The 16,118-nt window shown below is 37.7% G+C and overlaps 1 protein-coding gene across 3 annotated transcripts in view; it reads right to left on the reverse strand.

Annotated features, from left to right (window-relative positions):
• The window catches only part of C7 (complement C7), a 42,976-nt gene that overhangs the window by 26,183 nt on the left and 675 nt on the right, over positions 1 to 16,118 (reverse strand). Inside the window, exons 1-2 of one of the 3 annotated variants that reach the window (XM_039331824.1) lie at positions 3,302 to 3,440; positions 2,926 to 2,981 (exon numbers count right to left, since the gene is read on the reverse strand). In XM_039331824.1, the coding sequence (XP_039187758.1) occupies positions 2,926 to 2,981; positions 3,302 to 3,307 (62 nt within the window). In that variant the 5' untranslated portion in view covers positions 3,308 to 3,440. Of the gene's footprint in view, positions 1 to 2,925; positions 2,982 to 3,200; positions 3,246 to 3,301; positions 3,441 to 16,118 lie in introns of those variants that run through there. The other 2 variants (XM_039331822.1, XM_039331825.1) reach the window with 2 other exon arrangements.

The following is a 16,118-nucleotide window of genomic DNA, read 5'->3' on the forward strand; positions in this document are numbered from 1 at the left end:
GGAGATAGAAAATGTGTATCACTTAGGCTCCCTCTCCCATTTATTACAGAGACTTAGTCTGGCAGTAGTTCAGTTCTGTAAAATCATTAGTTATGTTAATATCTTGTTGTGGCCTCAACAGTTTAAGTCTTTGAACTGGAAACACAAAAAGATATTCATTTTTTTTCTGATTTGCCCCTTCAAATTGTTTAGAAACGTAAATGGTATAATGAGGATTAAACTAGGGTGATTAAACTTTTTTAGGGTGATTTATAGAGCAATTAATTTTTTTTAATCTGGGTATTGGGTATTATTTTGAACTGCCTACGTAGCAGTTCAAAAGCATGCAAATGTGACTAGATAAATAGATACCACTTTGGTGGGAAGATAAGAGTGTCTTGGTGTATAGTCATGCTGGCCACGTGACCAAGGGAATGTCTTCGGACAATGCTGGCTAAGAAAGAGATGAGCACCGGCCCTAGAATTGGACACAACTGGACAGGGGAAACCTTTACCTTTCTTTACCTTTATTTTTTCCTATTCCACATGAAAATATTTCTTAGTCAAGAATGTCTGATGTTTTGTGTGTAATAAATACACAACCACAAACACATAGCCATATATATTTTTTAAGTTTTAAAAATAATATTTTTATTATTTTTATATATTTATATATTTTATATGTCTCTTTTGAATGTTATGTAGATGTTGCTTATCTCTAGGTGCCTGTTGATGGCCAATTTGTCTGAGTACCAGACTTCCAAGAATTTCTGTAATGTTTTTGAATTTGGCTTCTACATCTACAGTATATCTATATACCATACCATCCAAAAGAGTCAGTCAAATAGCCAAAAAGGAAACAAAAGATCAAAACATCTCCTCTCCAGCATTCAACACCCAGATAAGCAGAGATTATCGCTCAACCATCAAGAAGTAAACAATACCTTTGTCGATCTTGGACAACCCTATTCACGGAACTACCAACTGAGACAAAGTGGCTAACAATAAACTACAACTAATCAGGGAACCACCAAGACCATACCATAACACTGATGGGGCAAATCAGTAGCATATATAAGGAGAGAAAACTCCACTTCCTTAGCACTGATGATGTATTCTAGGGTAGTAATGAAACATCTGCAAGAAAATAACCAGGGTGAAAGAGCACCAAGAACCACATACAATCAAATACGCCAAGGATTCCCGATGTTTTTTTTTAAAGACAATAAAAAAGATCATATTTTAAAATGTAGATTATGTTAGTATTGCTGGTGACTCATTTTTTTAGATCCAGGGGATTATTTTTAAAATTACTTGAAGTAAACAAAATTGGATGATACATTTTCAAAATGGAGATGCACTGTATATCTATTTAATATGTGTAGACCAGTGGTTCTCAACCTTTCTAATGCTGTGACCCCATAATAAAGTTCCCCATGTTGTGGTGACCCCCAAGTGGGTGTGGCCACTAATAAGAGGGAGTAGGACAGCTAGGGAAAAGGGAAAAAATGGCGGATAGCGTGGTTTGGCGACCCCCATGAAATGGTCATTCGACCCCAAATGGGGTCCCGACCCACAGGTTGAGAACCACTGGTGTAGACGTTTACTTATGCTTGTGTTTATTTTCTTTTTCCTTCTATTTTCCTTCCCTTTTTGCATACAATTATTTTAAATCTTGTGGAAGTAATTTGGTCGGTTATTTGATTATTAAAGTAAATGACTACTAAATCCTTTAGTAGTAATTCCAAAGAAACAACTTGCCCTTTCTGCAGCTTTTTAAAGCATACATATTCCCCCCCCCCCAGGAAAAATGTAGCTATTTTAAACATTTGCAGCAGAAGCTAATCTTGCATTCCTGAAAATATAGGAAACTTAGAAGCAGAATACAATGATGATTCCACCTCCATAAACTTTTGTGAATTAGAGTGGATAACTAAAACCTTGTGTGGAAGCATTCTGTTCTCCAAATACAGCTTTCGCTCACTTTTATCTAACTGGGTCCTTGGTCCTTGAAGCCGTCATTCCCAACAGTGTCCTTCTGATATTGAAACTACCACTCCAAATTCTCACCATCATGTCTGAAACTACTGTAGCAGGGAATTCTGAGATTGCAACCCAAATGCTTCTTTATTTCTAGATAGACTGCTCAAAAGTGCTAAAAATTGAAACCAATTGTTTAGCACCAGAAACCACATGGGAAACGGCAATCTTAATAATTTCATAACATTGTGCAAATAAATGAGAAAGGGCTGTTAAAGCATTTTGTATGCTTTTAGAGTCCACTCCCCACTTGCTACCCCCAAGTATTCAACATCGGAACAGAGGGTTTACAGAGTAGCTACTTCGGAAAAACTCCCACACTTTTAACAAGAAAGTTGTTTCCTTCACCACCCAGCTAAAATAAAATAAACTGCCAATTGAGAAAAATGGATTTCATAAATTCTCAACTTCTAAACTGAACAAATTAGCTTCTCCTGTTCTTGGGTAGTGGGAAAATCTCTCCCTTCTAACTGGGAATTAAGGCAGTAAGTGGTGTTGATGGAAATGGAGCCAACAATCAGTATTTAGCAATACTCAATTCCCACCAAGAGGCAACCAGTGCAGTTTTTGGAGTGCTGGAGAACCATGATTTCTTAAGTGCAAATTCATTACAAAGTTTACTGGAAAACTTTGGACCAAGCAGCATCCTTCATCTGAAGCAAGCTCACACTTTTGTTCCAAAGATAAAAGGAGAAAACTAGGTATATTTCCTTATATACACAATGGGGTGGAGCGAGGGAGGTGAGAAAGAAAAAACAGGAGAAATGAAGTGTTTTTTAAAAGGCTATGGTTAGCTTCAACCTGAGCACGGGAGCTCACCTTTCATTTTTGAAGCACTTCTTTGCACATCCCATTTTTGCTTATTAAGACACATTCAGATTTATTTTTAACACAAATTCTACTTACCTTGAAAAAACAGGAAAGCAGCCTGTAATTTCTAATAGAATCAAAATGGTTAGAATCTAAAGAGAGAAGAAAAGGAAGAAGACATTACTAAAGGGATGTGCACTTGAACTAATATTTTTACCTAATCTTCCAATATATTAATGAAAAAAAGCTCTGCTGAAAGATGCTTTGCTAACAATACTGCTGTAGTGGCTTAACAACAACAACAAAAACAACAACAATATATATACATATATTCCAGTTACTGCTATCCATTCTCTCCCACCCCAATTTACCCTGTGTTTCTGGAGTTGTGAACCCATGTTGTCCTTTTCTGCTTATAAAACAAAGTCTATCTTTTATAGATTTATAGAGATTGGCTCAATGACTTTCTTACCTTCATGATTAGAGGAAGCCTGCCCTGCCCACCCAGCAACTAGGAAAGGGAAAACTTTCCTTTGAGACGGACTGCACTTCAGAACTAGGCGGGTCACTTGTGAGTCCAGTTATCTGGAAACTGATTCAGTGCTGGGCTGCTTTGCTTTTTCTTTCATAAGATAAACTCTAAGCAACACTATGGAATGCTAACACTAACTCATAATCTCTAGGGAGACAAACAGTTTGTTTTCAAGCTGTTCTTAAATTTCTGAAAGTATTCAAATTTAGTTTATAAATATTTCCATATCCTGCAAAGACCTGGAATGTAGTTCTGGAGAAATATTTAGAATATTTGGACAAAAACAGAATTTAGAAAGCTGTTGTCAAATCTATCAAAGCCAGGCAAACAGACTAGGTCTGCAAAAATCTAGATGACTGCTGACTCTTCAGAGCCATCTAGTGCTGGTCCAGAGTTTTGCATTCCAAGTAAGTTATGTAGCTTTAATCAAAGTTTATGCCATTTATTTTGAATGGTCACGAGTCACTAAAAGGCTTGGCTGGTAATAGTTCTGCCTCCACTTCTTTTTAACCAGAAGTGGCATGATATTCAAAGTGACAGGATTTCAGTTCAGGACCCACTGCATGAAAACAGAGCTCCCTAAAAAAAAGCAATTATTTTTATTCAATTATGGCCAGTTGAAATTTGAAAGTATAGTTCAATGTCACTTATTTAAACAATTGTCATCTTTATTTCCCAGTTGGTAAAATTGTATTTTCTGCATTAAATCCCCAGGTCTCTTTACTATTTATGAAATATAGGCAGGATTGGTCTTTTTTTTGTTGCATAGTATTTACTGAATATTGACCTCAAGTCTCAAGAAACACCAAAGTTTTAGATTCTTGCTAAAAAGGAAAGTAATTTATTATTTTAATTTTTCAAAAAGCTATATTGGTTTTTGACAAAAAGGAAATTCAGAATCCTTTCTTCAGAAGGAAATCCATCCCAGGGAAATCCCCTTTCCACTTTTCTGAAACTATAGGTATTTTTCAAACTTCAGCTATAACTTAGTCATAGCAGAATTTATTATATTTAATAAGAAAAATGGGGAGGGAAATTTTTGAATTAAAGAAGGAGTATAGGGAAATGTAATAAGAAAGTGAAAAAGAAATAAGAAGAATCACTTTTATGTTAGAAGGGCAGCAACAGTATACAAATATGTTAAATAAAATAAAGAAAAAAGTAATAAGGAAGTTATATTTATATTTTGCCTTCTCTAAGGTTACATAATAACTTCCTCGTCTCCATAATCTACCCTTTCTAATCATCAAATCTATAAATCATTCATTTTTTTTCCACAGAAAGTGGTTTTTCCAGTCACTAATAAATCTAGTTGTTGATCTGTCTCTAAGCAAAGGAGTTAATTTTTGCCACTGGTTCCCATCATTTTCCCCAACCATTCCTCTCTCATGGGTATGTTGCAATCTTTCCATTTTTGCACATGTAGTAATCTCTTAACAGTGATCATAGATAAAACTAATCTTCCATGGCTCTTTTTAAATTATCTGTCTTTTGTCCCAGCAAAAAAAAATAATAATTCTGGTTTCAGTTGAATATTAGTCTTTAAAATTCTTTGTATCTTTGCATGTATTAGAACTCAAAGTTTTCTGACTTTTTGACAAGTCTACTGGGTATGATATTGTCCACATTTCTAACATAAATTTAAAGTACCTTTATAAATTCTAGAAAAATATTTTCTGGAATCATATACCAATGGCACATAATTTTATAAAAATTCTCTTTTAACTTATAACATAGTCTGAATCTCTTCAACCATGTTTTCCCACTGTTCCAATACTATATTATAGTTAAAGCTTTGAGCCTATTTTATCATTTATTCTTTCACTTGTTCTTCCTTTGTTTCAAATTTCAGCAAGAGTTTACATATAGTTGGAGTTATACATTCATCATTTGTACATAATTCAGCTTCAACTTCTGTCTTCTGCTGCTCAATTCTAAACATCCTATTACATCTTTCGCTAAATTGTGCATATGAAAACCGTTGAAAACTCCCAGTTGCTATCTTGGTTTCATCTTATATTCTCTATGTTCTTGTTCTAAAAACTGTCAATAGATTAACCATTTGCCCTTACTGGCTTTTTCTTTCCTATAAAATGTTTCTTGTGTAAGAGACCCATAAAAACATTTTTGGGCACAGTCTGAGTTTAGATTTATTTCATATTTGCAATATGGCACTTCTAATATAGCGATTGTTAAAAGCTACATTAGTCTTAACTTTATTTTACCCTAGAAAACCATGCCATCCAAACCTTAGATTGTAATCTAGCTATATCATTCTCTTATTTCTCAGCAGCACCCATTTTTTTATCCAAACCAATAGCAGTTTGCAAAATACAACTCCAATCCTCCTTGTTCCTCAGCATCTTGGAGAACTTCATATTTAAACCTTTGCTTTTCCCCTTAGCATACAAATGGAGAGATATTTTTCTGACATTGTTCAAATGATGCATCAGTTGTTCAAATAGTTATTCGGATTGAAACAAAATATCATTCTAGGCAGTATTTTCATTTTTATCATAGAGATTCTTCCCAACAATGACAATTGTATTTTCTCCCATCCCAACATATCCTGAATGTGACAGGTGAGCTGACTCTGGACTTGAGGAAACATTATATTTTAATTCTTCACCTATGGTTGATTAATAACAAAAGATTATGCATGGGAATGCCTCTTCAGTCCCATGACGTTTATACTGTGGACTCCCACAAAGTTCAATTTTATCCCGAATGTTATGAATAAATGATTTTTTAGGCAATTTAAACTTTAGAATGAGCCATGTGCTGATTTCACTTAAATTTGTTTCTCATGTTAATCATAAAGACATGAAAAGAAAAAAGGCTCTGAATACTAAACATTAAAATGGACTGGATGAGAACTGAAAGACAGTTTTAAAATTAACGTTTGTACAGCATGCAACTATGTGGTATGGGTTACTTAGGATTTCTTTTACAAACTAACTGTAGGCTACTTTGATCCCATTTAAAAATCTTGAGAAAAGGAGAAAATCCAAATAACAGAAATTGACCCTGAAGAAAGAATAGTGAACTATAAACATTACTTTTTTTATCATTGGTATTCTACAAGATTTGTTCTTCTCTATTTGCCAAGGAAAAACATAACGCTTATAGCTCTTTATTATTTCTTAGTGGTTTAATCTCAGATTACCTAAAGGACATTTTGCTACATGCCTCTTTTCAAATGCTAAGTTTACCAAAAACAGCTTATTAAAATGAGATGAAGTAGTTGGTGCTCCGACTTTAGGCAATTCTCTTCCTTGGCACTATCTTTATTGTACCTGAGTCCTAGTGGGCTTCAAATATATTTACTTGTATTCCGTTTTTATTATTTTTTACAAATAATTCAAGATGGTGAACATATAGTAATCAATATACCTTACTCCTCCTATTTTTCACAAAACAACAACCTTGCAAGGTGAGTTGGCTGAGAGAAGGTGACTGGCCCAAGGTCAACCAGCTGGCTTTCATGCTAAGGCAAGACTCACGGTCTCCTGCTTTCTCATTTGATGCCTTAACCACGGTACCAAACAAATGTGCTAGACCCGCACTTTGTCCACTCCCATTCCTCCTGTGGGTTGATAGAGCTCTTATCTGACCATTGCCTTGACTGCAGCTCTTCCTCCAATCTCCCAAGGTTATTCTCATAGTCCATTACAGTAAGCAATCAATCCACTCTGAAATGTTATATGACACTGAGAATATACTAAGATGAAAAGGTTACAAGATGTTGCTAAAAATATAAACTGCAACAATGATGTTTACTGCAATATCGCAGGTCATTGAGGGATAACTTTGGGCCCACAAGCGTCTGCTACCCTCACCCACTGGGAAACTTGTGCAATTCCTCCATGGTCGCTAATCAATTCCCCAGCCGGAAAGGAATTGTTGGTCCTTTGCCAGTAATAAACCAAACAGTGGGGCAACAGATAACTAGAGCTCTACAATATACCAGTGTTAGCCCGCTGTGTTTGACCAGGTTAAGGAACAGTCATGGCAGGTTTCTTTATTATTATAGCATACAATAACAGAAACTTGAAAGCCTGCTAGAAATTCTGCTTTCCCATTTCATACCAAACAACCTCTAGGTCAGTGATGGCAAACCTTTTAGAGACCGAGTGCCCAAACTGCAACTCAAAACCCACTTATGTATCGCTGGGTGCTGGGTGGGTGTGGCCTACTCAGAGGGCGCAGCTACACTGGGTGTGGCAGTCTGGGTGAGCGTGGCCACTGGATGGGTGTGGCTGCAGTAGTCATGGCAGACTGGGTGGGCATGGCTAGGGTGGGTATGGTCACCTTGATGTTGCTTATGGGGAGGGACACATGTGAGAGCCGGGAAGGGCAGGGTTGGGGGAGATCCAGGGGGTCTATGGTGGGTGGGATGGTGGGCTCCCCAATGGCGGCTCCAGGCTGGCTTGCCTTAGGCCAGTGATGGCGAATTTTTAGAGATGTGTGCTGGGGTGATGGTGCGTTCCCACAGAGAGGGCTCCGCGTGCCGCCTCTGGCACGCATGCCATAGGTTCGCCACCACTGCTCTAGCTAGAGTTGATGAGAATCAGCTAAGTTTTTCATGCTTCCTTCTTTTTCAAAAGTAGGCAATGTTTTATGAAAGTACACCCCTCTCCATAATGGTTTGCTCATTCCTTCCCACTTCCTAAGGCCAGGTCTAGATTTCTTTACTTCATTATTAATTGATTAATATTATTAATACATTCATACTGGCTGGAATATTCTGGGAGTTGAAGTCTGCACAGCTTAAAGTTTTGAAGGTTGAGAAGCACTTGAATTATGTGTTAACATGTCGCTCACTTACATCATATGAAATTAGTAGGAGGAACATTTTATATAATCTGAAAACAAGGCGTTTATTTATCATCTGAAAGAATGATCTTGACTCCCCGTTACCATTGTTCTTATAAAAAAAGATCTTCATCAGTTTTCCTTTACAGTCATGGCAGTTTTAAAATAATGGCAAAGACTTAAAGGTCACATTGAATATAAAATGGAAAGAGCAGGTAATTTTTGGTGTGTGTGTGTATGTGTGTGTTTGTGTGTGTTAGAAATGAGTGGATTTTTGTAATACAAGTATTTTCATCTTTGTTTTCAGTCTAAGCTGCAAATGGAAGGGAGGGAGGAAAGGACAAAGTACACCCGAAAATCACCATTTTACTCCTAAATTTTGATGTCCAAGAATTTGGGGAGCTGCAACAGAGATGAGCACCATCCTCTAGAATGGGACGTGACTGGACAAGTGAAACCTTTACCTTTTCTTTAAAACAGAACAGGAAACTGAATATAGTTAAGAGGCTCCAGCTAATCCCTCCCTGGTCCAGTGGTCCTTTCTACTGAGGTATCTACTGCACCTGCCTGAACAGAAACATTAGAATAAGTCTCAATGAGGTTGAGGGGCTGGACAGAATTTATTTTTTCAATTATCAAATTTATATGCTGCTTATTCAACATGAAAAGCGACTCTGGGAGGCTTACAATTAAAATCATACATGTACAAAATATTAAAAATGTTAAATACAGAGGCAAGAAGCAAAAAAGTAAGACCACTTTAGAACTTAGCTTTCCCTAACAGCAGGTAAATCATAATTGGGACTCTGGAACTGCTATGGGGCTACACAAAGTGGTCTTTCCACTTGATGAACCTGAACCGGTAAAGGACTCTTTTCTCCTGTTGTACCAATTACAAGGGAAATGTACACAATTCTATTCTGCTGAGGAAATGGGCAGCTCCTATTTTGCCCTGTGGACAAAATTATATATCTCATGTGACCTCACTGGGGATTGCTCTGTCCAGTTACCTGACAGAAGACCCCCTGCATGAGATTTGCTTCCAAACATGCACAGGTAGAATTGCACTGTAAACACAACAAGCATCAATATGAAAGAAGTAGAAAGTTAAGGTAGTCCCTTGGTATTTAAACATTTTCCTTATTACTACATGGCTGTATGATTATTTTGGATCTATTTATTTATAACTCACATATTCAAAGCAGCCAACTGCTTGATAAACTAAACATCTGCTTTTGAATTATTTATGGTTTAAGTAAAAGTATTTCAGCAAGAGACACATGCCAAGATTGGCTTGGAATATCCCTTGGAATTGAGGTTTGCATATTTCTCAAAGATCATAAAAGGTTTATATATGGAATCATTCAAATATTTAAGAAAGTATTGTTAGCTTGTGGTGTCTAGCTTTCTATCTGTTCCTGTCTTTGTATTGTAGTGCAATAAATACACTGGTTCAACTATGTTAACTAAACTCAATTAGCCGAGTTACATTTTTTGACGTGTTCTATTTTTTTAGTCCTTTAACTTTTTTGTAATTACAATTGCATATATTGAAGTGACATATTTAATTTATATCCTACTTCTCTAGAAGAAAAAAAAACTGGCTTATAAGAACAGAGGATATAGTACTGTGCAAATATTATATATGAAAAAAAAAACATTCTGTACTACTGTGCTCTTCACTCCCAATCTCCATTGCGTAATGATACGGTACTACGATCAACAGCATTTAAAGCCATTGAGAGAACAAGGCTGTATCACCCCATCCTAGTTCTACCAAAGAAAAGCAACAAATGCAACCAATGCTCTCTTGGTACTGTATCCTGGCTTGAAACTGAAATAAAATATATCCAAATAATCAGTAGATTATTATAATCTAGAATCCTCTGACATTGAAGCCCATTTATCTTCTTAACAATCTTCCCCCCAAAAGAAAAACTTGGAAACTGGACAGACATTATTGCTGAGGCCAATTATGACTTCTTGAGAAGTCATTCTTCATAGCCAAAGAAATCACCCCCTTTCTCAAAGAAACCTTTCTAGTTTTCCATGGCTACAAACCAGACACAACACAAAAAAGCTAGATGAGGTACAGTATACACCTGGAGCGTGATGCATACTTTAAAATAAGACACAGCTCCTTGAATTTTATACAGAGGGAAAGTAGCTCCCACCTGGAGGAAAGTATTAGGGAAAAGATAATGCTCTTATTTCTAAATCCACAGCAAGTATTCCAGAGACAATGATACGGAGAATGCATTATCTATCAGGGCCACAAGTTAATTTATGCAATGATGTATTCAGATCTTTGGCCTGGGAAATGTAGATTATTATTTTTTTTGCACTCATGTTAGAAGCACTGAGGTGCTTTCAGGGTTCAAATGATCAGCTGGTGACATCACTGTTGCCCTGGGGATACCTAGTTGGGGGCTCCTTTCATGTCCCTGGCAGGAGCTGGATTGAAGGAGGAGCGCTCAACCCTTCCTCACAGAAGCTCTTGGCTCTCGAACGCGAGTTTGCTAATCTCCTGCCCAGCATTCCAACCACTTGAGCCATCGTGCTCCTGAGCCACCATACTCCATGTAGAATTGAGCAAAGTAAAACTGAATATAAAAGGAAGATAGCAATAGCAATAGCATTTAGACATATATACCGCTTCACAGTACTTCACAGCCCTCTCTAAGTAGTTTACAGAGTCAGCATATTGTCCCCAACAATCTGGATCCTCATTTTACCGACCTTGGAAGAATGGAAGGCTGAGCTGGTGAGAACTGAACTGCTGGCAGCCGGCAGTCAGCAGAAGTAGCCTGCAGTACTGCATTATAACTAGTGCACCACCACAGCTGAGGCAAAAGGATGCCTTGACCACCTCATTCTTCATTTATTTGCCCAGTGAAATAATTCTTTTCAGATGTGGTTCACTAAAATACAATACCATTAAGAAAATACTTCAGAAATTGTTGTATATTATTAATTAGATGACTTCTTGTTGCTTATGTCAGGCATCTAGTACTGGGATAAAAGAGAAGGCACTGTTTAAAAGTTGACAATAACTCCTACTTCTCAAAGGTGTATTCCTGTTAATAATCTGTTGTTTCCATATTAGTTTTCACCTGTTTTGATACGATAAATAAGATGTCTTTTTCCTTAAATTTCATTTTTTTCTTTGGGTTTTAATTTTAATTTTTGCATTTTACAATGTTTCCTATTTATGATCTGAAGGTTGCTGCTGATGAAATAATCAATCCCTTGATGCCTTTGACTGTAAACATACTCTAATCTCTCTCATTTCATTATCTTTTTGTTCCCAAATGCCAACTCTTTTTGCTTTATTACTTCTGCAGATGGCAAGGATCAAATAATGTCTGGAAAGAGATAAAATGCTGACTTGTTACATTTTAAGCTTGTGAAATTGGTTTTCGGCAAGCTCGTTTCTTCTAGCAAATGTCATCTGCCTTTTTCTAATTAGATGTAATTGGTTTCAAAGCTCTTAAGGTATTTATCACATTTGGGGGACTAATAGAACATGCCTGGGGGAATGTGCCTTGTACAAATGTGTCAAATGACATTGGGTTTATTTATTTATTTCTGTAGCCCAGATTTCTCTTTCTTTTCCCCTAAGGCAAGGGTAGGCAACGTTGGCTCTTTGGCACAGCTGGCTCAGGAATTCTGGGAGTTGAAGTCCACGAGTCATAAAAGAGCCAAGGTTGCCTACCCCTGCTCTAAGGGAATCAATTCTTTTTATCAAAAAAGAAACTTTTTGTGGCACTCAAAGAAAACAAAGGATTTATTGAGACCTTTCTGTAGGAGGTTAAATGCTGTATTTTTTTTAATGTAGTGTTTTTCCAAATACATTAAAAAGTATCTTAAAATGAATTTGAAGCTGAAAAGAGGATAAGGGTGGTGAAAAAAAACCAAGATGTTGAGGCGCTGGAAAGTGTGCAGAGAAGAACAACAAAGATGATAAAGAGTCTGGAGGCTAAATCATATGATGAACAGTTGAGGGAACTAGGGATGTCTAGCCCAATGAAAAGAAGGATTGAGGAGAAACATGATAACTGTGTTCCAGTACTTGAGGGGCTTCAGAGAGAAGATAGATTGACTTATTCTCCAAGCATCAGGAGGCAGGACATGAGAGAGATCCAATCTAGAAGAAGAAAATTTATGATAGTGAGAACAATTAATGGAATAGCTTGCTGTCTAGAGTTGTGGGTATTCTATCACTGGAGGTTTTCAAAAATAGACTGGACAATCATTGAACTGGGATAGTATAAGGCTCCTGTCTTGAGTAGGGCCTTGGACTAGAAGATCTCTGAGGTACCTCCCTTCCCTATGATTCTATGTTCTAAATTAGTGGTTCTCAACCTATGGGTCGGGACCCCATTTGGGGTCGATCGACCATTTCACGGGGGTCGCCAAGCAAGGCTGTCTGCCATTTTTTTCCCCTTTTCCGGCAGGTGCCTTACCTGCCTTGGGCTGGGCCAGCTGGTGGCCCAGCCAGTGGTCGGCCTGCTCCGTCTCTGCCGCTTGCCAGCTACGCCTCGGCTGGCGCAGGGGGTGGCACCACACATGCACGGCGCTCCCGGGCAGGGAAAGTCCTCGACCTACGACCGGTTGGGTAGTCCTCGACTTATGACCAGTTTAGTCCTCGACTTACGACCGGTTGGGGGTCGCAGCATTAAAAAGATTGAGAACCACTGTTCTAAATAAAGCTTGATCATGAATCTGCTTCCTGAATTGTGCAGTAGGTTTCTGAAAGTGGGTGAAATAAATGAAAACTAGTTAGAAAATATACACCTAAATCTTCATAGAGTAAAATGTATACTAATGCATATTACACAAACATGTATATTTTATACTATATTTTAGCACTATGCATACTATAGTACTATACTATACATTATAGTACATTTTATTACTATTGTTGTTAACTACAATAAACTGCAGAGATACTTTCCCCCCTTACTCAAGAAAATTCTATGGGCAGAATGTCTGTACAGAATGACTGTTCCCTGTGACAAAAGGAAAGCCTAATATTGTTTCTTCACTATAAAAAGAATTGGGAAACAATCTAGGAGTAGATTGGGGGTCTCCCATTTTCCTAACCTATTTCTTTTTTAAGAAAAGGTTTACAAATAGGGAACCATTGTATTTATATTAAGAAATAAAAGGAAATGTATTTTGCTATAATCTTCAAATGCAACCTTTCCCAGTCTGGTATGAGGGACGTTAGCGCAGAGAAGGAAATATTAAAAGGACAGAAAAATATATTTTTCCTCAAAAGGATTTTTAAAACCAGAAACCAACCTGTTTGCCCCAAGCAGGAGCCAGCCCTATACAAATGCAGATGTAAAATCATCAGAAAGTTGGAGCCAGAGAACTCAAGAAGACAAAGAGAAAATCTGCATACCCCACCCAAACTCTAGGAGTCATTAGACCCATCACCAGGGAAGCAAGATATGATAATACGATATCAAGGCCTAGAATAACACTCAGAAATAGCCTCAAAGTTCATGCCAGGAACAGCAAACTATTCCAAACAAAAGGCTAGAGGGGGTATAAAAACCCCTAGCCCATGTGCTCAGCTCCCCTTTTTCCCTCTGGTCTTTCCTGCAAGAACCATCTTTCTGCCTCTTCAATAAACTGTAACCTTCTTCCCAAAGCAGTCGCCATGTTGCTTATTTATCCCCGGCTTGGATGAACCAGGATGAAGACTTTACTTCCCACAGGTATGTTGTCTAACATTTCCACCATTTTATGCAATTTGAGCAATTTAGTAAAAAGTTTAATACTGTAATACATTTTAACATTGTTTAAATAACCAACGAATAAGTAAAGCAGATTAACGTAAGATTTAAAACCCACAGACATGTAAGTTTTTTCTTAGATATCTTGGAAACATTTATTTCCTGGACATCCTGGAAAACTAAAATCAGCCCTGGTTAGTTTTTGGAAAGAAGACCACCAGGAAAATCCCAGACTTGAACTACAGTTGGATTTTGGGGGGGGGGGGGGAATCCAAGAAAGCAGCAATGATGAACCATTGCTAGAAATCAAGTTCAGCTCAAAGGAGACTGTACATAACTCTATTTATGAAAGAAAGATTCCATATTTTTCCCATTTTCATTACCCCTACTGACTTTATTTACATCACAATAATTAAAATCATTGATTTCCCCTATCATAGAAATCCTGGTGTAGGTTTAAGTGCCAGTGAATTTACAAGATTGTAAATACACTGACCTCTGGTGGTCAATTGTAGGAGAACCATGTTAGTCTATTCAGAACTGGTTTGATAAGGTACCTGTAATGCATTTCCATGCAACCTATATCTGCATAATGATCCTGTTTCTCCCCCCCCACCCCAATTCAAACTGAAATCTGAATCAGTCAAGGCACTTGGTGTGACTGATAAAGTGAGCTGTAATTCACAAAAACCCATGCCTTTAGACATTTATTAGTTGGAAAAGTTTCCTTCTGATTTTTTGACTTCTAGTGACAAATCTGTGTGCTTGTCACACTATGTTATTCATAAACAATAATTACATATAAGTAATTATTGTTAAGCATTAACAGGACTTCAAAATTCATAAACAAAACACACAAATATCTCTTATTCCAGCCTGTTTTCATTGTCCCAAACTCACATCAAAACAGAAAATTTAATGCAGTGTTAACTACATAAAGGATGGTAGATTTTGACAGTGACAAAAGGATTGTGATAAATAATTAAACCTAGTGATTAAAATATGAAATAGGAGCAATATACCATGTTGTTGAAATGGAATAGCATGGGTTATTTCATCTTCTCATAATCACTTAAAGGTTTTCTGAAATTATTATTTTTATATGATCTTTGATACAATCTATGTTTGAAGATAATTTGTACTTATCCACCCCTTTTTCAATACCAGGTAGCAAATTTAGGGGAATAAACTAGAGTTATTATTTTAAAATTTTTATCTGTAAACATACAACCCCTTCCTCTTTTTCTTTGCTCCCAAGTCTTATCTCAGTTGTTGTTTTTTCTAATGTTTTTAAGAGTTTGTAAACCACCCAACAGCAATCAGGCAACATAATCAATTTAATAAATAAATTAAATATTAAATTAAATTAAATTAGAATAGAAGAGCTGGAAGTCCAGCTTCTAGTCCAGCCCCCTGCTCAAGCAGGAGAATCTATACCATTTCAGACAAGTGACTATCTCTAGTCTCTTCTTAAAAATCTCCAGTGATGGAGCGCGCACGATTTCTAAAGGCAAGCTAATTGTCCTCACTATTATGAAGTTTCTCCTTAATTCCAGGTTGCTTCTCTCTTTGGTCAGTTTCCAAACATTGTTTCTTGTCTTGCCCTCTGGTGCTTTGGAGCAGGGCTTTTCAACCAGTGGTACAGGTACCACCTGTGGTACATTGGCACCTGGCAGGTAGTACTTGACCATCCTAGAAAAGTGGTAGTGGGGGAGGGGAATGAGCTGAACCGGTGGCAGCACCGCACAAGCCTGAGCGAAAGATAGCTGGAGCTGCAGGGCTCAACGGAAGCGCCAGGATCAGTGCTGCTTTCCAGCTGATCAGTGCTTCTTCGGGGCTGTCAGGGCTCAGTGGAAGTGCCAGGATCAGCGCCAGGCTCCAGCTGGAGCTCGGCGCTGATCCTGGTGCTTCTGCTGATTCCTGAAGAAGCACCAATCAGTTGGAACGCAGCACTGATCCTGGCGCTTCTGCTGAGCCCAGAAGAAGCGCCGATCAGCTGGAATGTTGCAGCATTTCCAGGGTCTTGTGATTTACATTCAGATGCTTGGCAACTGATTCATATTTATGACGATCACAGTGTCCCAGGGTCATGTGAAGTGACCAAAACCTGCTGCAACCACCCAGCAGATGGGGGGGGGAATAAAAACCAAACACCCACCCACTCCACCCCCGCTGCCAATCCTCAACAGAAATGT

Source organism: Crotalus tigris, unplaced genomic scaffold (assembly GCF_016545835.1).
Source record: "Crotalus tigris isolate CLP2741 ecotype Arizona unplaced genomic scaffold, ASM1654583v1 scf7180000024438.1716836, whole genome shotgun sequence".
NCBI classification, from domain to species: domain Eukaryota; kingdom Metazoa; phylum Chordata; class Lepidosauria; order Squamata; family Viperidae; genus Crotalus; species Crotalus tigris.